This window comes from Prunus persica, chromosome G1 (genome assembly GCF_000346465.2).
Source record: "Prunus persica cultivar Lovell chromosome G1, Prunus_persica_NCBIv2, whole genome shotgun sequence".
Taxonomy (NCBI): domain Eukaryota; kingdom Viridiplantae; phylum Streptophyta; class Magnoliopsida; order Rosales; family Rosaceae; genus Prunus; species Prunus persica.
The window spans coordinates 5121027-5147090 of NC_034009.1; the positions used below are offsets into that span (position 1 = coordinate 5121027).

Here is a 26064-nt window from a genome sequence, read left to right on the forward strand (position 1 = left end):
CGTTTGACCAGCCTGATCCTTTTGCGGTTGCTTGTGTTGGAATGCTGTATGAGTTGAACTGCTTTGCTAGTTCTTGTGTGTAGTCAAGTCCTTCATGAATAAAATTATCGCAAAAAACGTTCTGCAAGAGAGAGAATTTTGTCAACGACCAACAGAAGATTATAAATATGAGTGTTCAACTATGTTCTACTACATGCCAAAATCATAGAACTTACTCGGAAAAACCCAAAGTGAGGGAAAACTGCCACTCTTTCAGGTTAAGCGCCACTGTGGAGAAAGCTTTCCCTAGAAACTCAATGATGATAAACTAAAGAACACAAAAAACAAAGTGTCATCAAATGCAAAATTCGTGAAGACGACAAGGAAAAACAAGAACAAACAAAAAAAGAAGAAAACAAACTAAATATTTCTAACCTGACTTATGAGAATTGTTCCCGCTATTCCCATAAAGAGATAGTTTGAAGTAATCCACTTCTTAGGCTTCGATAGCATACCCTTCTTTCGAGCTCCCAATTGATGTATAATCTGTGATTTGAAAAATTCTGAATCATTGAAATCATAATGTAACATAATCTCATTCAATCGGGAAGGGCACATGAAGGGCTATGGCTCTTTTCTTCTTTTGATAGAGAAAGGAGAAACGCGATTCGAACCTTGAACTTATTCCAGGATTGGGAAGAGAAATAGAAGGACTACACTAATAGCTAGGTATGTTTCAAAGTGCGCTAATTTATGAAAAATCATGCTCGAACTTTAGACTAAAACTAACTTTTCAATTGAAACAGCCATATCAACGTTGTCATTTCACATGCTAGACAAAACAGGGAAGCTAATTAATATCTCATATTGCTGGGATCCTAGTTAAACTACTTTCTTATGATTGATGAGTTAAGACTAATTAACTTACTTGACAAACAACAAATGTATTAAATATCATTGTGTTATTCACTTTGATGGCATGACTGCGGTTATAACTTTTCAGTAAACTCCGTCCTTGAAAATTGATGATAAGAATGGCAACAATTTGGTACACGCCCTGAAATTTCCAAACCAAATTTAGAATGACAAATTATGAGGAAGACAACTAGGAATACGAAAATATATATATGTAAGAAAACTACATGGATTGATCTAATAATACTTTTTGGGTAACATGAAATCAAGAGAAAACATCCATGTACCTGAAAAAGCAGTTTCTTCCACTTTACATATCTTTTAACAGGTTGTCTGTAAAACATTGTCCCATTAGAACATCAAATTTATGCCAGCCAACAATTTGGTTTAACTAGCTAGCAAACTCAAAATTCAAGAGATATGGGCCTACTGGAAGTAAGCATTTTGATCAAAATAAGAACTAACAGAACATAACTATGTCAGCAGGAAGTGAAGGTCATCACCATGGATCATGAAAATTTCATGGTTAGTTATTTATAAATTAATCAGATATGTCCATCATCAAAGAAATGTTACCCAGGTTCGATAAGGAGTCCCGACGTCAGTTCATCTGCTGGAGGTTTAGTAACCGATGATAGTGGTACAAGAGCTACTATGAGTAGGTTCACCCAGAGAAGCTGTACAAAGCACAAGCAGAAAATATTCCTTAATTAGGTGCATCCTCACCTAAAGACTTAATAATTGAACAACCTAATCCTAAATCACAACTGCAATTATTCTAGTAACAAGTAGAGAGAAAGGGAGCAACACAAACACACACACAGAGAGAGAGAGAGAGAGAGAGAGAGAGAGAGAGAGAGAGAGAGAGAGAATTACCTGAACAGCATTTAATGGGACGTGACCATAGAAAACTGCAGCCATGAAATTGGTAGTTAGTGCTACAACATTGACTGTAAGCTGCAACTGCATAAACTTGATGATAATTGGATGTACAGATCGCCCCCATTTAAAAGCCTACATCCATTTAACCATTCCAATGTTATATAATGATCAGCATTAACTATTTTCAATTAACAACAAAATTAAAACACTTTCAGTTCAAGCATATGGCAAGATTATGTTGGGATCTATCCTACAAAAACAAACCTTTACACACGTAGCAAAATTATCATCCAAGATAATTATATCCGAACTCTCTTTAGCAACTCCAGTCCCTCGGATACCCATAGCAAAACCAATGTCGGCCTAGACAAGATCAAAAGTAACCGAAAGTCCAAGCAAAAACCATTAAAACGCATGCAAGAGATCACTTGGGGAGGGAGGAAGAGCCAACAAAAAAAGAAAAGTAAAAAGGCTCTCAAACCTGATGTAGTGCATCAGCATCGTCGGTGACATTTCCAGTGACGGCAACCATCTCTCCGATTTTCTTCAGTGCTTGCACAAACAAAATCTTGACATCGGGGGAACACCATGCCATGACCTACACAATAATCGAAAGTAGGGTGTGATATTGTTTTTATCTAGGGAGGGGGATTCGAACTTGTAACATCTTCCAACTAAGTGAAAAGAAATACCACCGAACTAGTAACTATATTAGTGTGATATTGTTTTTATCTGGGAAAGGGGATTCGAACCTGTAATATCTTCCAACAAAGTGAAAATAAATATGTCAATGAGCTGTACATTCCTAATTAGTCTAAGTCAACTATTTGATTATGCAAGATTATAGGAACATAATTACTTTCCAAGAATATTTTCCTAGGCTCTGTATATATAACCTTCCTATTTGTTATATATAAATATGAATGAAATATTATTTTTTACCCAATCTGATATGGTATCAGTGCTGTCGATTATGACTGTCTCTTGACCTAACCCTAGCAATCGCTTCCGCAACAGCAGCCGTCAACAAACCCAGCACCAAAAAATCACTCAATCGTTCCCTTACCTTCTTTTCCCCAAAACCTCTATTTCTTATTGCAAACTAGCCTATATTCCATCTATATTCCATCAGTTTGTCTTATTGTTCACCTTCATCAAATTAGTTTGTCAAACCAGCCTGTATTTCACCTCACAACCCAACACCAGTTTGTCAAACTAGTTGTCACGTCATTCAACAAATATTCAAATCTCACAAACCAACTCAAATCACCGTTTCCCTTCAAGCCAATATTTTTTTGTGTCCTTTTCTCTTCAGTTATCCAGAGTAACGTTTACAGATTTCTTTTTTGCCTTTTCTTCTCTCATCACTTGTAAGCCAATATCATGGCCAACGATGATGGGTCAGCAAACACCAATCAATCCTTGGTGTCAGGAGGCTCCAAAACTACCACACAAATCGTCACTTTGCAGAGTGACACCTCCAACTTCTCCGCAGGAATCAAACTGGATGAGAATAATTATTCTCTATGGCATCAAATCATAGAGATGAAGATAGCTGGGCGAGAAAAACATGGCCACTTGACCGGTGATATTGCCCAACCTGCAGACACAGATCCCACATTTAATAAATGGCGTGCATCGGATTGCCAAGTCAAGAGTTGGTTGTTCGACGCCATGCAACCTAATCAGATTAAACGATTTATTCGTTATGACACAGCAAAGCAAGTACGGGCTGCAATCAAGCAAAACCTATTCAGATGGTACTGATGAAGCCAAGATTTATGACCTTCACAGACGGTCATTCATAATGAAGCAAGCTGGCGCATCAGTTGCCAAATATTACAGTGAGCTCACTGAGATTTTTCAGGAGCTTGATCAATTAAGTCCAAGCACCATGGAGCATCCGAAAGACATTGAGACTAGACGCAAAGAGGTTGATCGTCTCCGAGTTTATATATTTCTTGCAGGTTTGGACAATAATTTCTATCAAATCCGAGGAGAGATTTTGCGGATGGAGCCAAAACCGAACTGGAGGCTACATATGCACATATTAAAAGAAAGAGTAACCGACAGGGAACCATGTCTGAAGTTGGTATAACGTCCGAAGCCACGGCCTTGGCTACTGCGAGGTTCAAACAATCTCGACCGAACAACTATAGTGTCGACCATACTCGTTGTAACACCCTGACCCCAAATTTCCCCAAATTTAACCCTTATTTAATTATTTAAGGGTATTTTAGTCATATTTTTAACCGGAGAGAGTTTGGGACCGTGACTTGTATTTTTGGATAGGTCGTACTGAGACGAGTTCATAGACACGTAGTGGGCTCGAATCGGAGTTGTAACGAGAGAGATATGGTCAAAAGAAGCCCAGTGGCACAATCGTAAATATTTTAAAATGAGATTTTTTTTATAAAAATCTGGTTTTCTCTCTCTCTCTCTCTCTCTCTCTCTCTCTCTCTCTCTCTCTCTCTCCCGCGGGTCTCTCTCTCTCCTCTCTCTCGCGCGCGACAGCCGGCCACATTTTGGCCGGCCGTGCTCTCCTCCGGCCACCAATGACGACGGGACCGGTACCAAAATGACCGGGCCGTCGTCCTCTTCCTACCCCAGCCACCTCCCGCCGCCAGCCGCCGCGAATTCGCCGGAATCTAGAGATGAAGCGGCCGACGTCACCGAAACTTCAAAGCCGCCGATCTCCCTCCTCCGACCACCAATTCCGTCGACCCAGGTATGGATTTTGAACCTCTCGAGCTGCTCCAGCTGATGGTTGGGTAGGATTAGATCGATTCTTAGCGTAGCCAACTCGATTTTCGAATTGAAAATCGGCCGAAACTTCAGCCGCCGTGATCGGCCATTTCCGGCCACTTTTTGGGGTAGGTACAAGAACAAAAGTGGCTCCAAATAGGGTGTTATACCTAGGGTAGGAGTTTGGAGCCGTGGTTTTGAGATTTTCCGGCGAAGCGTTATCGCTTTGGGCACCACGCGCTGCCGGCGCGTGCGGCGGCACGTGGGCACGGTGGAAAAAGTAGCACTGTGTTCCGATGAGATCTTTAGGTTGTCACGAGTGTGTAGGATTTCGTGGATCTCAATTTGGACATCGTTTGACTATCGAACGGACGATCGCATATTGTGCGTAATCCGGGTTCGATAGGTTGGGACCGTTAGATGGTCCCAAATTTAATATATGTTAATCTGGGTAATTCTAGGATCGTGTAGGAATTCACGGATTGTGAATCGGAGACCCGGATGTTCCGAATAATAATTTAAAGTTTATATTTTATTTTAATTGTCAGATCGTACGATCGTGGGCAATCCGACCGTCCGATCTGAACCAAACTCGCAGGACAAGTGTCCTATACTTGGTAGAACCCATAGGGACTTCCGGATCGGAAATTGGAGGTCGTGGGTTCCGCAGGTCCGTTTGACCTGGGTTAGAGTAGTTTGACCCTTGGTTGACCGCGAGTCTCTCGGAGTAATCTCACCTTTCTAGGGGGGATTATCGGGTGCTAGATGATTGTGGAGGGTTACACAATATTAGAATTAATTTATATAATTATAATTATATATGGTTGTACAAGGGTACAACAGGGTCTAGAATGTCAGTTTGGAGTGCTATACGCACTACTTTAGGTACCTCCCTGGATTTTGGATTCACTACAAGCACCACCAAGTGAAAGTTAGGTCCCACGTGGCGTAGGTTATCCGGCGTTGGGACAAGCCCCATACGTGGCGTTGGTTGTACCGGCGTATGGAGAAATTTGTAATATGATGTTCAGGTCGCACGTGGCGTAGGTTATCCGGCGTGTCGACAGACCCCATATGTGGTGTTGGTTGTACTGGCGTATGGGGAGATTTGTGATATGATGTTGAGGTCCCGCGTGGCGTAGGTTATCCGGCGTTGGGACAGGCCCCATACGTGGCGTTGGTTGTACCGGCGTATGGGGAGTTATGTGATATGATGTGCAGGTCTCACGTGGCGTAGGTTATCCGGCGTTGAGACAGACCCCATACGTGGCGTTGGTTGTACCGGCGTATGGGGAGATATTATGATAGTATGGCATGGTCGCACATGGCGTAGGTTATCCGGCGTGTTGACAGGCCCCATACGTGGCGTTGGTTGTACCGGCGTATGGGGAGATTATATGAAATACAGAGAAATGAAATAAGGTATCGCCCAAGTGTGGAATTGGGTTCTAGGGAAGAACTACGTGTGGCTTGATCCCTCAAGGAGGGTACGTAGGCAGCCTAAGGTTATTAGGCGCAGCCACAGACTAAATGCTAGTCATAATTGGTATTTGAATTGTTTGGTAGTTAGTTAAGAATTATTGGAAGGCCGAAGGCCATTTGTGTGAATTGCATGAAATTATATTGTGTATGCTGCCAGTTGGGAATATTAAATGCGTTTTTATGCAGGTTGAAATTTTGGGAAATGTCCAATTTATAGGGGAGACTCTGCCGAAATTTCGGCAGGAAGTCCCGGTTTTTAGTAAGCGGGCCTGGCATCGGGGTGATGTCAGGAATTCCAAAGGGTTCGCCTCGGGTTTGGAGAAAATTCGGGGCGGGTCCTTAAACTCGTAACCAGCCTCCAATGAAGTGTACCAAATGTGGTTTAGATAACCACACAATTAAGGGCTGTTATGAGATCATTGGTTATCCAGAAGGATGGGTCCACAAAAGGCGAAAAAAAGATTCTACCAGAGCCTCATTTGCATCCGCTCAGTCATCTGAGGAGACTGCATCAGAACCTCCATCAGGTACATCTGGCTCCAAGGCCTTGGCCACCTCAGGTACCTCTTGCACATCTTCACTTACTTGTAATAGATCATGGATTATTGACACTGGCGCTACTGATCACACGACATCTAGTTTTACTGGGTTGCACTCTACCAAACCATCAAGCCAAACACATATTACCAGTGCCAATGGAACCACCTCCCAAGTTATGGGAGAAGGGTCTTTATCTCTTACATCTTCATTAGGTCTTGATCATGTCTTAGTTGTCCCTTCACTTGATTATGACTTGTTATCTGTTCCTCAAATCATTGATTCCCTTAATTGTACCGTGTGTTTTGGCCATTGTATTGTCTATTTCAGGATCTTCTCACTAGGACCGTGATTGGATGTGGTACTAGGAGGGGAAAGTTGTATTATCTGGACTTGACCGAAGACAGCAGTATAAGATTGAGTCAGACACATCATGTGAAAGGAGATGAGTCTATCAGGATGAAGAAAATTTGGCTATGACATAGACGATTAGGGCATGCTTCTTTTGGTTATCTGAAACTTTTATTTCCAGATTTGTTTTCCCAGTTTGCTGAATCAGACTTTCATTGTGAAACTTGCATTTTGGCCAAAAGCCATCGTATTTCTTACCCATTAAGATTGAATAAAAGTTCTTTGCCTTTCATGATTGTCCATTCTGATGTTTGGGAACCATCACGAGTTCCCACTATTAGCGGTTTTAAGTGGTTTATGACGTTTATTGATGATTGCACCCGGATGACCTGGGTTTTTCCCTTAAAACAGAAAAGTGAAGTCACCGCCAAATTCAAGTTATTTTATCAATATGTTGCTACTCAGTTTGACAAGAAAATCACTACGCTTCGGTCTGACAATGGTGTCGCAGAGCGTAAGAATCGTCATCTCTTGGAGGTTGTTCGTGCCTCTTTATTTGAGGCCCATATGCGTCATCATTTTTGGGGGGAGGCTCTTTGTTCTGCTGCTTACCTCATTAATAGAACACCATCCAGCACTCTTTAGTATCAAACTCCATTTCAGACATTGACTACTCTCCTCACCATGCCATCCACACCAAATCTCGAACCACGTCTCTTTGGTTGTGTTGCTTATGTTCAGGTGTATCCACATCAGTGTGGGAAACTTGATCCGTGTGCACTGCGTTGTGTCTTTGTGGGTTATGCTGACACTCAGAAGGGCTATAAGTGTTTCCATCCTCCCACTCAGACCATGCATGTTATCGCATATGTGACTTTCCACGAAAGTGAGTTATATTACTCAGGGGAAGTTTCTGAGCATCCTCTGCATGGGGAGAGCTCTATCTTTGCAGAAGATACTCAGAGCATCCAAATTCAACAAACTGTTTTAGAGCAGTCAGTGTCCGAGCAACCAGCTACAGTAGTGCAACAAGATCAAGAGTTACTGGAAACTCCAGATGATGGTTCAGATAATTTCCCTCCTACTACAGTACCATCACCAATCATCCAATCAGGTTCTAAAGATTCCCCGCAGGTAACTGAGCATTTAAACTCCAACTTAAGCACTTTACATGAGTCGAGTCATACAGGAAACACAGGTTATCAGTTACCTATTCGTACCACTAGAGGGATTCCTAGACAAGAGTATGACTCGGACCCAAAAACAAAAGTTAAATAGCCTATTGCTAATCATGTGTCCCTACATAGGTTGTCTCCGTCATGTGCATCATTTGTATGTCAATTATCCACTGTATCTATTTCAAGTAATGTGCAGGAAGCTCTGAAAGATCCCAAGTGGACTCAAGCGATGAATGATGAAATGGAGGCCCTCCAGAAGAATTCCACTTGGAAGATGACTATCCTTCCCAAAGGGAAGAGAACAGTGGGTTGTAGATGGATATATACTGTAAAGTTCAAGGCAGATGGCACCATTGAACGATACAAAGCAAGATTGGTGGCGAAAGGTTATACTCAGACTTATGAGATTGACTATGGGGAGACATTTGCCCCTGTAGCCAAGATAAACACAATTCGGGTACTTCTTTCTCTGGCAGCAAACCTAAACTGGCCATTACACCAGTTTGATGTCAAAAATGTCTTCCTGCAAGGCGACCTAGAAGAAGAAGTCTATATGGATTCCCCTCCAGGATGCAAGATGGGGCCCAATACTAGCAACATGGTGTGTAAACTGAGAAAGTCTCTTTATGGCTTGAAGCAGTCACCCAGAGCATGGTTTGGAAAGTTCAGCAAATCAATGAAGGATTTTGGATACAAACAAAGTAACTCAGATCATACTCTTTTCTTGAAACATAAGAAAGGTAAAGTCACTGCCCTTATTGTATATGTTGATGACATGGTAGTTACCGGGAATGACCCAGTAGAAAAGGCAGCATTGTAGCACCACTTGGCAAGTGAGTTTGAAATGAAAGATCTTGGTGCTCTGAAGTATTTCCTAGGCATCGAAGTGGCTCGTTCAGAACAAGGAATATTTCTATCACAATGGAAATATATCCTTGACATTTTGACTGACACTGGAATGTTAGCCAGCAAACCAGCAGATACGCCAATGGAGTTGAATCATCAGCTTGGTGAATATCCTGATCAGCTACCACCAACAAAGAAAGATATCAACGCCTTGTGGGTAAGTTAATCTATCTAGGACACACTAGACCTGATATAGCATATGCTGTAAGTGTGGTGAGTCAGTTCATGCATGCACCAAATGAAGCCCACATGGATGCGGTAAACCGAATTTTGAGATACTTAAAGTCATCTCCTGGAAGAGGATTGATGTTCGCACGACATGGTCATCTAGATATTGAGGGTCACACTGATGCAGACTAGGCGGGCTCTGTTACTGACAGGCGATCTACATCTGGATACTTTACCTTTGTAGGAGGCAATCTAGTATCTTGGCGAAGTAAAAAACAGAAAGTAGTGTCAAGATCAAGTGCTGAAGCAGAATATCGAGGTATGGCGCACGGAGTATGTGAGCTACTCTGGATAAGGAATTTGTTGGAGGAATTGGGGTTCAAACCTAAACATGCCATGCAACTGAATTGTGACAACAAAGCTACAATATACATTGCACATAATCCAGTGCAACATGATAGAACCAAGCATGTTGAAGTTGACAGACATTTCATCAAGGAGAAGCTCGAGGCAAAGATCATTAAGGTATCATTTGTTAAATCCGAAGATCAACTTGCAGATGTCCTCACCAAAGCAGTCACAGGCAGGGTATTTCATAGCTCACTTAGCAAGTTGGGCATTGACGACATATATGCTCCAACTTGAGGGGGAGTGTCAATGAGCTGTACATTCCTAATTAGTCTAAGTCAACTATTTGATTATGCAAGATTATAGGAACATAATTACTTTCCTAGAATAGTTTCATAGGCTCTGTATATATAACCTTCCTATTTGTTATATATCAATATGAATGAAATATTATTTTTTACCCAATCTGATAAAATATACCACCGAACTTGTAACTATTTCCTAATTCTTAATAAACATGCTCACTGACATCTAATTCCTATGATCAATACTAGAGAAGTACATTCTAAATCAAGAATACCTTAATCCCCTGAGCACATTCTTGTCTTTGCCCATCAGTCATTTCACGAAACACTCTTCCATCAAAGGGATCATTTGGCATATTAGCATCTGCATCAGAATCAAGTATGCCACATTCCAAAGCAGTTGCTTTCGCAGTTGGAAGATTGTCACGAGTAACCATGCGTACCTATAGCTCAAGATATGGGAAGTAAAATATTTAAGGTTGACCCAATTTCAGTGAACATTGCATTGATCATGTATTAAATTGAAGTGCATACAGACGCAAATATACCTTAACGCCACCCCTCTGGCATAGTTGCACCTTCTCCTTGACCCCTGGTTGAGAAAGATCCTGCATTTCGTTGGGTACATAAGCTAAAAATACTTATACAAATGAAACTAATTTTGTAAAGAAAATAATAAAGATCTAAAATGGTACCCAAAAACAAACACATATAATTCATTCAGAGCGTGTTGCAATCTAACAAAAAAAGAAAATCTAACATGATATTGGGACTCCCTTCGCTCAATCAACACAGAAATATAATAATGTCCATGTATGTAAGTTTCTGGAGGCGTTACCCCTATTCCGACGATAGCTAGTAAAACAAGGTCATCCTCAGGTAATTCCCACTGAGCTAGTAGTTCAGGATCTGTTGGAACGTTTTGAAATTCATATGATCTATATGCAATAGCAAGACAATCCAAACCTCCAGCAGCCATTTCGTCAATAGCTTTCCTAAAAAACATTAGCTGCAAAGGAACACATATACCACGAGAAAGGAATCATTTGGAGAAAATTGTGGAAGTTTAAAATCACCACACAAAAAATAATGTAGTTAATCTAGAATATATAATCTTCAAGCATTGGGAAGCCATTAAATTAAGAGCTAGTTAGTAAATATTAACTGTCGAGTTGTCTTCCTAGATCAAAAAATTTTAAAAATTTTGTGAAGCTCGCAAGGAATGATAAAAATGAAACAGAACATTTATAGATGCATCTCACTCAAGAACAGCCAGAGAAATTAATGAATGATAAAAGAAAATATTATTTCAAACCTTATCATCATTCATTGCTACCAAATGATCATTAGCATCAATGTAATTTGTACATGAACACAAGAGTATTTCAGGAACTCCTTTCCAGTGTACACGAACTTGAGAGTCTGGCTGTAAATATTGAAACAGGTTACATGAGTCATGTTGTGTAACCCGTTTAATAAGAAGGTCGTGTTCATATGTAGAATTCTAGACAGGTTTATAAAAAAGGTAGTATTCGTATTGAGTGAATTCGTGTACTACTGTTGCCAGCCCGAGATTTAATATAGAACAGAGAAAAATTAGTTTAATTTACCAATCGAAGTGCAACGGCGCCTCTTTTTTTCTCTGAATTGAAAGGGGCCACATTAAAAACTGAAGACTGAGATCTGATGTCTTCAAAATTCATTCCAAGCTGCAAATAAGGTATCAGTAACTAACAGTGATTTTGAAAAATAAAGTTGTACATGAGAAATGGAAAAACGCACAAAGTTGGACAATAGAATAAAGAACCTTGATTCCCCAACGCAGAATTGCCTTTTCAATTGCTGATCCAGAAACATCAACACCACCACTCTACAAAAGAATAGCACGATCAAATTATATTACAATACTAAGCTTTTTCCAGTCAATGCTATACAACTCTGACTGACCAAATTATATATATACCTCAGGCACATAAACATTGCCTTCTGTGTTCTGCGCAATTCCTTCAGTAAGTAAAGATGATAGCTTCAGAGACAAGTATGGCGTATTATTGTCAGAAGGATCGATTTTCTTCCCACCGGCACAAGCCTGAACCACAGACATCTGTACTCGTATAGAAATCATAAATCAGAAACTAAAGGAAGGAGAAGGAAGAAAGGAACAAAAAGAAAAGAGAATAAGAGAAATCAAAACCTCGTTCAAAGTCAATACAGTCTTGTCACATAGGAGATTTTTAGCAAAGGCCATGTTTCCAAAAGCAATTGGCCTCCGTACCTACATTTTGAGTTCCATCCAGATATATAAATAGTATGCTTGAGCTTTTCAACTTCAGAAAATGAAAAGGCAGCATAAAATGCAGAATAATAAGCAATTTCACATACAAAGGCGTTATCTGCCACCATTCTTTTTGTTGCGCTGACAATGCTGTGCCAGTCAAAGAGAAGGAAATTAAGGCAAAAAAGAAATGATGTGAAATCCAGAAAGATGAATACATATGACAAAAACTAAGGAACAGCTGAATGTTAACGTTGGGCAGACTTACATTAAGGTAACAGCTAAGGGAAGCCCTTGAGGTACAGCAGCCACTGCAATAGTAAACTAAAATATCCGGATGTGAGAGTGAAATCAAAAGTATTCAATGAATTAATTACGCTAAATAACCAAGGAGGAGGAGGCATTGACATACAGCAATGATTATAATTTGATTGACTTCTTCTATGACGTCTCGAGGTTTAGTCTTGACCCCGATGAACTTGGGACTTCCATCTAAATTATGGCCAGTAAACCACCTGCACAAATGTTATTGTGATAATAATAATGATTGGTTGAATAATGGTGGTGTCATTGGAACCTCTGCATCGTTACCATCCAACCTAGTGGGTATCTATGAATGAGAGTGATTTAATATTATTGATCCTTGTGATGGTAAGAATGTAGTCCTCACTAGTAAGGACCTATGTATTATCCAGCAAAGATTGAAGATTCTTTGAATAATTACCTGAGCAAAAGGACCATCATGGCAATAAAAGCTACTGCAAGTCCAACATTACCAATGGAAGTAGCAACCGCGTTCAAGACCTCCTATTAAGATTCAATTATGTATCCTTAAGATAATATATACATATATATATATATATAGGAAATTAAATTGTGATTCTCTGTGTATTAGTTGATGGGCTGACCTTGAATGTTGTTTTGTTACCGATCTCTTGTGAAAGTTCCGATTTAGTACATATTCCAACACTCGTTACCTGAAGGAACAATATATGATGAAAGTTTCATTCCTTTTTCTGATTTTTTTATATATTTTTTTATGGCTTTTCATCACAAATGGTCATTGAGGTTTATGAAATTGTCATGAATGGTCCTTGAGGTTTTTTGTAACATTAATAGTCCTTAACATTAGGACATTTTATCACAAATGATCCCTACCGTTAAAAATTCTATTAAGTGTGACGTGGAAGATAAGTAAAACCCACATGTCCAATCACATCTTGACATGTGGATTAAATACATAAATATATATTTTTTTAATGAAAATACTATTTTTCTGCAACTTCCCATCCCCTCCCTCAACTTTGTCTCTCCTTTGCCCTCTCTCTCCACCCTCTTCCCCTTGTGCTCTCTCTCTCTCTCTCTGTTTTTTTTCTTGCCCACAACCCTACAACCTCCATCCCCACCCAAAACCCACACCCAACCCCACCCTCTCCCTCTGTATTTTCTCTCCTCTACTTTTCTCTTCTGCTCTCCCTTTACCTATGTTTTTAATTTTAATTTTTTTAAAGTTGTTTGAATAAATGTTTGTGTGAAAGGAAATGTGGAACTACCCTTATGCAAGTGATTATTTTGCAAAATATACAAAGGGAGAGGATGGGGTTGGGAGTTGGTTGCGCTTGCAGGTGGGGATGGGGTCGTCAGGCTGTAGGCCAGAAAAAAAAAATGGATTTAATTTTTTTTTATATATATGGATTTTCCTTAAAAATATACTAGCCTCTCCGCACGCGCTTCCGCGCTTGTAAGAGGCTTTTTAAAAAAAAATAAATTTATTTTAGAATTAAAAAAGATAATGGGTAGTTGTGTTCCATAAAAATAGGATCCATTATCTGCTTTTTCTTTTTCTTTTAATTTTTTTAAATATGAAAAAGTGTGAATTTACCATATTATCCTCATTTAATTAATAATTTGAATTCTTAATGTTTGCATTAACCAAGGGCATTTTCTGGTATTTTGAATGTTTCACCATTCTCTACCTTTTGCTTTATATATATAGATATATACTTATTTATTTAATTTAAATGCCACGATGTGATTGAACATATGGACTCTACTTATCTTTTACATCAGACACTAGGGACCATTTGTTATAAAATGCCCTAATGTTAAGGACTATTAATGTCACAAAAAAACCTTAAGGGCAATTTGTGACAATTTCATATACCTAAAGGATCATTTGTGATAAAAAGTCTTGGTTTATATTGGAGAAGAAAAAGAACAAAAACAATATACCGACACATATGTAATATATATAAACTTTACCAGCATGGTACCACTCCCATCCGCTATTTTCCAGCCAGGCTTTAAACGAGAGGCTCCAGAAGAAGCATGAAGGCTTACAATGTTGCTGTCTCCATTCACACGTGAGGTATCTATGGAGAGTGATTGCGCAGTGATTAAAATACCACAAGCAGGGACCTGTGGATATACAATCAAAGTAACATAATTAATATATTTTGCAGATATGAAAAATATGGACTTGTGAATGGAGACAGCAACATTGCCACATACCTGGTCACCAATGTTAAGGGGAATAACATCGCCAACAACAATATCACGTATTGAAACCTCAACGTGTCTACCATCTCTAACAACCTGCATAATTAGGTACGAGATCCAAATGTGTACACAATCAGGGCACGTTTGGTGACTAAAATTGAATTGGATAGGATAACTCCTTATATTTAAAGGTCCAATAGATATATTTTTACGGTATTGAAACATGCATACCTTCAAATACATATTCCTCCCTTCCTCCTTTACATTGTGGATCAGAGATAGGCTATATTTGCAAGTTGCTGCAGACCCAAAAGAAATTCAACACTTGAGCCCAAAAGAAAAAAAAAAAAAGAAAAAAAAAAAAAAAGAAAAAAAAAAAGGAGAGAGAGAGAGAGATGCAAACAACAAAATCCATAAATGATTAGACTTCATATACAATTTTTCTTTTCGTTTATTCAAAATCTTGGCTTTTGTTTTCGAATTTTTTCTTAAATGAGAGCTATTTTAATTTATTTGAAAGTTTAACCTCAAGAGTGTTTGCTTTATATATTGCATACGAGCTGCACATCACTTTGTGCTCTATTAGAATAGATGTGCAGAATTTCCTATTCTGTTTAAGTGGGAAAATCAACTTCTTAATTTTTTTTCTTTCTATTTGGTTAAGTGGAAACACACTCCTACTTTGTATCACATCACACCACGTTAAATACCTTTCACAATAATGTTCACCATAACCACAGCGGCAACGTTACCTCCCTCTTCCCAATATCCGAACCTTGTAACCTGCAAGTAACACGACACAGAACCTCATAAATAAATTATTGTTGTCAAAACAACTAAAACATAATTAAAAACCCTGAGATTACCCAATTGATCAATTTGCATTCACTCTGAATTTTGGCTATTGTTGACAATTCATTCTAATGGGGAAAAAGTTAGATTCCTCAAAATTGAGAAGAAGCTCCTCCTTAAAATCAATGTGATTGTAATATTTAACAAATTACTTTAATATTCTTTCTAATGGTCCATCAGATTTCTAAGGATTCTACCTTTTTATTTTATTTTTAAAGGTTTTGATACTTTGATTGGAAGTTGACAAGAAGGGATCTAGTCCTATTCAAACCAGTTACGATCTAGTCAACAAAAGAAAGATATACGTACAGACAGCATGACTCAATTGCAATTCTCTCTCAACTCTCCAATTCTACTGTATATCATATTTATCAAGAGGCCAACATAGTTACCAATATAGTTACCGGTGATTCATGTTTGTAATTTTCCTTCTTCATTACTTTTTACATAAACAAGAGTGTCCGAGGATCCTCTAGGGTTTGGGATCCTCTCTGTAATAGTGATTTCTTGTCGAACCAAAAAAAAAAAAAAGAAGAGCTAATTCCGATTTTTCTTTATACTAACATCCTACTGTCATGAAAATACTTGGAAGTACGGCCCATCGAGGCTCACCTTTGTCACTAGACCCATCACTGAAGAAGCCACTGCAACTACTATGAAAATGATCAGAGAAATATCTTGATGACATGCTTCCCAAAGACACGTCTACAAGACAAACAAAGTTGATGTGATAAAATACAAACTGTAAGAGCACTTAATTAAAGGTGTATTAATTAAATCCATCCCTCTTTCAAATTTCACAATTGTAACGCCACTAACCAAGAAGCTCGTTGATTTTTCCGGGGTATATGTGTTTGCTCCGAAAACACTTTTCCGTTTCAGCACATCAGCATCTTCCCCGTTAATCCCATCTTTTAAATTCGGTTTCAATTTGCTTTCTAACATTTCGATCTGATGTCAAAAAAGTATATAATTAGTGACAGTTTATATACTGTTATAAAAAATAATAGTTTTCCTCTTTCCGTAAAGCCAAATACAAAACATTTATAACATATAAACAAATTGGAAAGCTTTGAAGGTATAATAAAATTGAAGAAAACAAAATAATAGGTAAGTAAAGGAAAATAAATAATAAGTAAGAAGGTGAGTTTGGTACGGTGAAGCACGTCAAAGACGCTGTCCTAAAGCCTTTGTAGCCTCCCTACGTGCAGGTACTGACGGTTTACAAGACTCCAAGATACGACCCCTTGTACACAAACTCAAGATCCGCTATGAGCACGTTCACAGACAGATATAGGTATCCAAGTCACATAACCATTGCCCAAAATAATAATAATAAAGTAGAGAATATATGTAAAAGTAGAAAAGGAGAGAATTAGAATGTGTATGTGATATTCTGATAGGGTATTGTATATATCATGTGTTATTGTGTGTTTTTGTGTGTGTTGTGTATACTCAAATGTAAAGGAGGAGTGGCCTTTTATAGGCATCCAAAAATATGTAACCTTTACCAACCATAAAAGTTCACCAACCAAAAAATTAAAGCTTTTACCAACCAGAAATAAAACCTGAATATTAAATATTTATAACCCCCACAATAAATAAAATAAAACCGCCAAAATAATTAAATAAATAAAACGGTTAAATTTTTAAAACCTTTTAAAATTCCAACAATCCCCCACAAGGTTTTCAAAATTTTACCGTGACAAAAAAAAAACAGTGAAAAATATATAATATATATGTGTGGGCAATATAATACTATGTAATAGGTGTAGGTGCCTTCCGGGCTTGAACCTTCACTTAGTGATGATAGTCTCCATTTGAGGAACCTGAGTGTACACAGTATTGAACTCGGCACCTTTGACCAAACTTCAACATATCCCACACATAGTATTAGTTGAGACTTGGATGCGGGGTAGCGCTATTTATGGCCATGCGCTAATCTTGATTCTCATGAGAGTTACTAGAGAATAGCCCAATTCTCATAGTCGCGGCCTCACGACGTCTCCCACTTAGGTGAGTTCTCCAAGAGTACATGTGACCTGCACCCTGCGGGAGTTTGCCCGCCTCGAAACTCATTCAGGGATAAATCCCTTCCTAACGTCACATAAAATAGCACTTTTGCCTTAGGGATGAGCAGAAGAATATCTCAAGGATATCTCCATAGTTTTATGAGTGCTATATGAGTCACGCAATATGGATTGTTTCTACCACATTGAACTTCCTTCATGGGATCTCCAATCACAGAAGTTGGGTTACCTCCCTAGGTGACTCCCTTATGGGCTTAAGCACATCCCCCTCGACATTTTGCATTAATAGCCTCCTCCACGAGGCATGCATATCAAGACTAGCCTTCACAAGGCATATATAATGTAGGTCATGTCTTTGTTCTCCATTTTAGCGCGCTTTAAACCTGCATGTTATTAAAATATTTCCTACACAATCTTGCACACAAATAATTAATGGATTTCACCTCAGTATAATTGGAAATTAAATACGCATTGGTATACAGTTAAGTATAATGGAAATACATCATACATTAAATCTTCTGATCAAGAGTACCTCTCAAGTCCATGAAACTTTGAGTACACCTGCTACCACTTATGAACAACAATATAACAATTAATTCATTAAATAAATTTAACTATAAACACTGAGTATTTCAGGATACCCTTACTCCCTTTTGTGCACTCCAAATGGCTGAAATCATGATCACATATCCAAGTTGAAATTGTATCTTGTCGATTCTCAATATGAACCTATAAGACAATAAGAAGTCTCTACCAAAATTTTATGCCAAAATCATCATTAGTTGCAAATATTTTCATATCAAATTGAAGATAAATTAGTCTCATAATAAACTTGCATAATGAAACAAATTTCATACAGACACAGTATGTTTGCCAATAAAATATAAAAAGTATTATGTCACTAAATGAATCTTTTCCATGAGAGCATAAGGAAATTGAAAACACACAAAAATATGGGAAAGAGAGAAGGAAATGAATATAATATTTTTCAGTATAAAAGCAAAAACTGCTTAATGTTACTAACAAATTAAATTACAGTATTAAAGTTCCCATTTAGAAAAATTCAACTTCCACAAATTGGTCCACACGTTTTAAAATAAAAATATTAATAATTATCAAAACACAAATAACATAAGCATTGAGCGTTAATTAAAATAGAATAAATCTGAATAAAGGAGATATGAAAACTTGTATAATAAATGTACAAAATAACTTCAGTTTTAAAGAGGTAATCAAATCACTCAAAAACTGGAATATTAAATTTTAAAAAATAAGTATTGATATTAATTTTGTATTTGAAATACCCACAAAAATTCCAACAAATACCCACATAGTTAAGGAAAAACTCAACCCCACAAATTAGGGAATTCTCAAAATATATGAAGACTGTACCAAAATTTATTTAATTTTAAATTCATAAGATATGTACTCACAATGATCTTGATAGTAATTGTAAATATAACAAAACCATCGAAAGCCTCAAAAGAAAAAAATGCCTCAAAAATTTAGGGTGTGAAAGCCTTACACCAAAACTCAAAATTAATGCCACTTACAGTGATATAATTTATTATTTCATTTCAGTTTTCTCAGGAGGATTCCACAATGTACATTTCATGGCAATTAACTCAGTGTGGCAGCTGTCAAGACTTTATAATCAAAAGAACATTAGATTAACTCAAGAAACTAATATGAAGGATTGCACAATCGAAATATATAGGCGTTGGCAACTTTAAAAGGAATCCAAGGCATTAAAACAAAGATGTAATTAAATTGCATAAATGTTCAGAACATTAAATGCAATAATCACCTAACAATATCAACAATTTTACTGCCAAAATAAAAGCTCTAAATGTCATGAAATTGACATTAAAGTTTTGAAACTAAAGCTGCATAAATTAAAGAATAAATAAAATCTCGTAATTGAATGTGAAATGCAAAAGCTTCCAAAAGAAGTTAAGAGCAATTAACTAATTCTAGAATCAAAAGGAGCTAACGTCCAAGGTGTTAAAGTGATGCATTTATACTACAAAAAAACTGTAGGTTTTCTCCCAAATTCAAAGCAATGACAGCCATCAAAATAAAGAATAATTAGCTCAATAAAACTTGCAATAATGTCACATAAATTCTTTGCACGTTTTTGCAAAAATTAATAGATATAAATGAAAATAAGAATCAATATAAAATTGAATACACATATAGACCAAATCTAAAACTAACGCAATATTAGATTTTGAATTCAAAATTAAACTACAAAAGAACGGTTTGCACTTTTTCCGTTTTTTCTTTCAAGGATTTGAAATCAAAGTAAATATTATACAACACATATTTGCGAAGATGCAACAATTGAGTATTCAAATCATATTTGTCTTCATAAAAGGAAAACTAAATTATCTGTTCAATATTAATTCATAATTCATTAAACCACATAAAGATAGTGCATACAAATCCAACGTTAAAACAGTAATTTCAAACAATAAACTTTAGTGCCAAGAATATATTATAATTGCTTCTCACGTTGGTATGAAAGACTTCTAAAAATAAGAACAATAAAACGATATGAAGTCCAACCAAAAAAGATATAAAAGAAAGGACCATTATATAAAGGAAGATTGATGGCAACCAAAATGAATGAAGGCAAATGTAAAAGAGGCCCAACAATAAAATCAAATATATATACTTGTTCTAAAAATATATATGTACTTGCTTTGAAATTATCAGACCAAAGATTTTGAAACACTTCAATGTTTCGGTTTGAAACACTTTAATGTTTCGGTTTTAAACACTTCAACCATTCAATATTGGATGTTTCACCATAAATTGATTAATGAATAATAATTAAGTAATCGGTAATGAAACAATACAAGCTATTTAAAACAAACAGTAGTTTAGAAAAACATAGCTCACTTCAATATATATATTTTTTCATTATTTCAATGGTCATTAATTAGCTTTTGAATGCTATTAACAATTTTAAGATTCTGAAATGTATTTTAAAAACAATTGTGCTGTAGAAAACGGACACACCACATAAAATAATAATACGTTGAGCTATAATAATAATACCACATAAATTAGTCTGTAGGTTTTATTGTCAAACACTAACAGTAATTTCCCAAACGTTAGCAACAAATTATAAACATATAAATGTACCAACAATATTTAAAGCAGTTGAAATTGTATAGACAATATGAAAGCTTCAAACTGCATCTACCCAAAATAAATCATAATTTTCATTTTGAAAATCCAATACAAATGCAAAAGCTTCAGTCAAAGAGTTAAAAGATATTAAAGCAATAGCAATACGGGAAGGAAACAACTTTAGCTTACAAAGGCTTTAGATTGTTATAAAAAATAATAGTTTTCCTCTTTCCGTAAAGCCAAATACAAAACATTTATAACATATAAACAAATTGGAAAGCTTTGAAGGTATAATAAAATTGAAGAAAACAAAATAATAGGTAAGTAAAGGAAAATAAATAATAAGTAAGAAGGTGAGTTTGGTACGGTGAAGCACGTCAAAGACGCTGTCCTAAAGCCTTTGTAGCCTCCCTACGTGCAGGTACTGACGGTCTACAAGACTCCAAGATACGACCCCTTGTACACAAACTCAAGATCCGCTATGAGCACGTTCACAGACAGATATAGGTATCCAAGTCACATAACCATTGCCCAAAATAATAATAATAAAGTAGAGAATATATGTAAAAGTAGAAAAGGAGAGAATTAGAATGTGTATGTGATATTCTGATAGGGTATTGTATATATCATGTGTTATTGTGTGTTTTTGTGTGTGTTGTGTATACTCAAATGTAAAGGAGGAGTGGCCTTTTATAGGCATCCAAAAACATGTAACCTTTACCAACCATAAAAGTTCACCAACCAAAAAATTAAAGCTTTTACCAACCAGAAATAAAACCTGAATATTAAATATTTATAACCCCCACAATAAATAAAATAAAACCGCCAAAATAATTAAATAAATAAAACGGTTAAATTTTTAAAACCTTTTAAAATTCCAACATATACAACGTTCCATAAGATAAAAGATGATGTTATGTGTTGGACTTGCCCCCCCATATTGTTCCAGGCAACCAACATCATCCTTCTTAGTTATTAAGGCATCAAGTTCCTCTCGTCCAATTCCAAAATCACCAGTAGTACCGGTTCGTCTCTGTGGATTATTCACTGACAACCAGAAGAAACAAGTCAATTACAAAACTAATAGCTAAGTATATAATTCTTATTTGGAGAAATTACTAGAATACTATCATGTTAGAATATGAGTAGAGGACATAGTTGATATTTCCCACACATGAACAACTTAGAGTTAGTTAAACAGCTGTAATGCATCGTGTATAAGAGATCATGACTCTGTGTAATCAAAAACTATTGAATCAAAATCAAGAATTGGTCATCTACTTCTTTTGAAATTCATCCTTGTTATCATTTGTGGTAGGCTTTCATGGCAACTAGTGTTAGGTTTTTGTTTTTCCCTTTAATTTTAAGTTTTTAAGTTTTTAATTTTATTTTAATTAGCAGTGTTATGCTGATGTTAAGTTAATGGACATATGTTAAGAAATTAGATATACCGGACATAAAGAAGACACTTACTTTCTGGACCTATTTCTTCTTACAAGACAATCACAATTAGACATACGTGTTCATTTCATTCTTAATAAGCAATCACACTCGTGTACATGTGCCAAATTATGATTGACTTGAATGACATCTAATTATTAGATTCAAGGAGCCAAGCTAGAACATGTGACACACAGAAAGAACTAGCTAGGGAGTGAAGCATCGAGCGACGTGCAAAAAGAAGTTATGACAAATGAAAAGCAAGGATATTTGAAATGAAGTACTACCTATCACTTCTTCTCCAGCCTCTGTTGCTAAAGCGTGTTCAGCCTAATAAACAAAAAGAAGAAGAAAATATAATACGTCAATAGAAGACAACAAGAACACGTTAAGACACACTAATTTCACAACAATTACTTGTACAGCAGCATGTGCATGGACTTTGCTTGAAGCCTGCTCTTTTTCTCCTTCCTTTTTCAAGTATACGATTTGCAAAAATCGACGAGAAGCAAATAGCACAACTGCTGCTCGCTACAGTGAAACATAAAATTTGTTTAGATAAAGCTCATTAAATAATATTTCCATATATCCTATGCATATTAGATGGTAGTGTACCCTGAACATACAAAAATTTATCGATTAACAATGAGTAAACTAAGCATCCATGGGAGATTACTCAAGGAGATTACTTTCCGATTATAAATGGATATATTAGCCAATTACTTTCCGATTATAAATGGATATATTAGCCAACCAAAATAAAGAAAACCTAAATGCATTACTGTCATATATTATAATATAGGTAGGAAAATTGCATATTGCATGCTGTGCTGATGTATCAAGTGAGGTTTTCAATAGAAAAAGCAAATAAAGAAATGAAATGAACGATTCCTTTTTTAGCAAACCCTAAACTACCCGATCAAGGTGACAAACAGATAGACATATTTGGAGAGACATATATATATACAGCCATATTTGGTGAGACAAAGCATAATTTGAAGCAATCAATTACTAACAAAATAGTTTTTAATATAAAGTGATATAACGATATCAATGGGGAAAATACCCTCCAACGGCTGATGCTCTGAACGGCAATATCCCTAGTTCCGGCCTCCAAGTCGTTGTTTTCTTGCGAGAAGCTGTTCATCTCCATCGTTCTGTAATCTATCAGAAAGAGAAACTATAATAGCAGTTTTCTTTTCAGTTTTTCAAGTCGCAATGTGTGCCTTCAAGCTCATCCCAATCTCTCAGCTGATCTTTGTTAGCTATGGATTTTGTTTCCTTAGGCGATTACAAACGATGTTTCCTTAGGCGATTACAAACGATGTTTCCTTAGGCTATGGATTTTGTTTCCTTTTTGGTCTTTTTTTAAGGTTAGGCGATTACACACGTTGTTTACTGTTTCCTTTTTTGTCTTTTGTGTATAAAATGATGAAAACTTTTGTCTCTTTTCAGTTTAGGGCAAAAAAATGCGGTTGTGTTGTTGAGGAAAATGACTAGCAAAATCAATTATGACCACTCTAACTACCAGTCTCTTAATTGAGGAAAGTGATGGCAAAACTACTGTTTCTTTTTGTGTTGTTGAGGAAGATAGCAAAAATATTTCAACTATCTTAATTGACCAGTCTAACTACCGGTCTCTTTTGGAAGACTGACGAGCTATAAGATATGAGAGAACTTTCCAAGCAAATTCTCAAAAAGAAAAGAAGATAAAAAAGAATTATGACAGCGTATAATATGCATTTTCCTTTTCCTTACATCCAATAAAGAAATATCAAAACTTGCAATTATAACAAAATTTGAACCAAAAAAAAAAAAAATTCAAACCAAAATAAAACAAACCGAAACTGGTGGAACCTAGCAATGTATTATTCCTTAAGTAGTGAGATGCATAATTTAGTAATTCATCCCATAATTTAGTTTTATGATCTGAGTTGTTCATTTCCTAATTCATATCCTTACAAAATGTAGATAAGATTCAAAAGAGTTTTAGCTATTTTATTGTTAAATAAAACTATAATTTTCGTTCATGCTCATCATAGAAATTATGTGATCTTTATATTTGCCAGTGATTTTAATGACCAGGTCCCAAAATATTACCGCAATCGTCACTTCAGTTTTTCAAAGGCCACCAATTTGACCCCAAAAAAGCTAGCATTGTGTTTTCTTCGAAACGAAGGAACAAAAACTTGGGCTTCTCTGAACGCCCAGGCCCCAGCTCGGCCCAGCTGCCTCATGGTCCATGGACAATTGCACCTGCCAGCAAAGTGAGCTTGCTTTATCTTCTTTCTGCCTGCCGATCAAAGATTCTTAAAGGGTAAAGGGTAGGGATGGGAGCGGGTATTGCTATTCTTAACTCTGAAAAGTTGATGATTTTTAAATAATTGAGGAGCCATTAGTAATTATAAACCCATTTTTTCTTATTTAAAATCTTAATTTAATTATTGAATTTCATTTGTCATGAAATACGTATTTTTATATAATATACCACTTGCCTTGGGTCTTAATTAAGCTAGTTATTAATCGACATAAACTCTAATCATGATAAGCTAATTTGGTACATCAACCAGGAGATGACAAGTAAAAGAGTACTCACGTAGCTCCAACACCTGTAAATGAATACTGATGGGCTCTTTCCAGTCCCATAGCAGTTCCTTTTCACCTGTAAATCACATACTGACATATATACTGTAGTGATTTATTAAAGAAAAACTATAAAATATGTGTTTTATGAAAATGATAAACCAATTTGAGGAATGTCAAAGTATTCTTATATTGAAGAGGCCCATGCTAAGTGAAAATGATCTTTATAAAAAAAAAAATATTAAACATGTGTCAAACTGTAATTTAATTACATATGCATATAGTAAATAAAGTGTCAACAAATTCACCAAAAATTCGGAGTTTAACTTTACTTTCCATGAGCTTTTTCTTTGCACTCTAACCAATTTCTCTTCTTTCCTTCTTCCTCTCTTCGGCAAACGTTCTCTCTTTCTCAAAGTAAAAGCATCACAACACGCCATTCAAGCCTCCTCATCACCCTATTCCCTCTTTGATTTCCATGGCCAGATAAAAGCCTTCCACGGTCAAGAACTCAAGCCAAGACTCCATGAATACCCTCTCATTTCTCTTGAGCTAACCGACAACACCTCATCAGCCCTAAGAAATAGCACTTCACTTCTGACACAATATTGCCATAATGAGCACCCAAACTCTCTTGGTTTTAATTCCATGAAATTGAGAAAATGAATTGGAGACACCAGCTCTCCCTACCCTAGTTGCTTCCTTCACTCGGGGCCAGCTTCATTTGGCTTCCATTAGGTCTCGAGTCTTCTCCTCTAAAAGGCAAAAAATCTAGCTGGATAAAAGGCTAACAGAGTGGTTCGGTTGGAACGTTTGGTAAACTTACGTTTAAAAATTACATTAAAAAAAAAGTCCAAATTTATGTTTGTCGTTTGATCAAATTGATTGGCCGTTGAATCACATTGCTTAGTTTGATCAAAACGGCCTAATTTTGTCCAACTTGATTTGGCTACAAAACACATGGCTAAGATTGAGAATCCAATCCCAATAATTTTATTTGGCCCACCAAACGGGCTCTATGGCCTTAGCTCCTTAACAAAATCCATCCCTTGGGCAGCGATTTGTACAAAGATCAATACATGTATGATGTATGTATGTGCCTCTTATATATCTTGAAAAAATATTTGTGCTCCTCATAAGAAAGGTCTCCCTGTTGAAATCTGCCTCTAATTTGTAAATTCCCTATTATGCAATCAGATTTGGACATCATTGCTCCTTGTAAGGCCTAACATGTGTCGTAGGGTGGTTGACTATTTAGGATTTAGGGTTTAGATATACTCGTGCTATAACTTAGATGAATTCGATTTACTGTACCTGTGAGGTGATTTATCTTATATATCCTCTAATTTTTCCCTCTTTCTGATTAACTTAAGTTCCTCTTTTGCCATTTTATTTAATAAATCATAAGCCCAAAGGCTTTTTTTTTTTTTTTTTTTGGCATCATTGCCCTA

The 26064-nt window shown here is 36.6% G+C and overlaps 2 protein-coding genes across 2 annotated transcripts; both read right to left on the reverse strand.

The window, feature by feature from the left end:
• LOC109946808 (calcium-transporting ATPase 8, plasma membrane-type-like) lies at positions 1–15859 on the reverse strand. Its single transcript, XM_020555661.1, has 27 exons — positions 15827–15859; positions 15281–15353; positions 14802–14887; positions 14583–14666; positions 14334–14489; positions 12980–13048; positions 12796–12878; positions 12484–12586; positions 12340–12395; positions 12179–12221; positions 11991–12071; positions 11760–11900; positions 11604–11666; positions 11407–11505; positions 11112–11222; positions 10635–10805; positions 10345–10404; positions 10072–10239; positions 2258–2374; positions 2041–2139; positions 1771–1908; positions 1471–1571; positions 1182–1227; positions 908–1036; positions 415–525; positions 216–307; positions 1–121 (listed from the first exon to the last, which is right to left on the reverse strand). The coding sequence occupies exons 1-27, from the start codon at positions 15857–15859 to the stop codon at positions 67–69; spliced, it is 2568 nt and encodes an 855-aa protein (XP_020411250.1). The 3' UTR covers positions 1–66.
• On the reverse strand, positions 15622–23183 carry LOC109946809 (calcium-transporting ATPase 10, plasma membrane-type-like). Its single transcript, XM_020555667.1, has 6 exons — positions 23097–23183; positions 22448–22561; positions 22318–22360; positions 21522–21637; positions 16242–16373; positions 15622–16127 (listed from the first exon to the last, which is right to left on the reverse strand). The coding sequence occupies exons 1-6, from the start codon at positions 23181–23183 to the stop codon at positions 15996–15998; spliced, it is 624 nt and encodes a 207-aa protein (XP_020411256.1). The 3' UTR covers positions 15622–15995.

Coding starts and splice junctions, on each gene's coding strand:
- LOC109946808 (XM_020555661.1), bottom strand. CDS start 15,859: ATGAAGAAGGAAAATTACAAACATGAATCACCG. Junction 11,223..11,406: donor GCGCCGTTGCACTTCGATTG/GTAAATTAAACT, acceptor CAATATTTACAG/CCAGACTCTCAAGTTCGTGT. Junction 10,806..11,111: donor TAGCAATGAATGATGATAAG/GTTTGAAATAAT, acceptor GTTCCTTTGCAG/CTAATGTTTTTTAGGAAAGC.
- LOC109946809 (XM_020555667.1), bottom strand. CDS start 23,183: ATGGAGATGAACAGCTTCTCGCAAGAAAACAACGACTTGGAGGCCGGA. Junction 21,638..22,317: donor GGCTGGAGAAGAAGTGATAG/GTAGTACTTCAT, acceptor TCTGGTTGTCAG/TGAATAATCCACAGAGACGA. Junction 16,128..16,241: donor AAAAATCAACGAGCTTCTTG/GTTAGTGGCGTT, acceptor TTTGTCTTGTAG/ACGTGTCTTTGGGAAGCATG.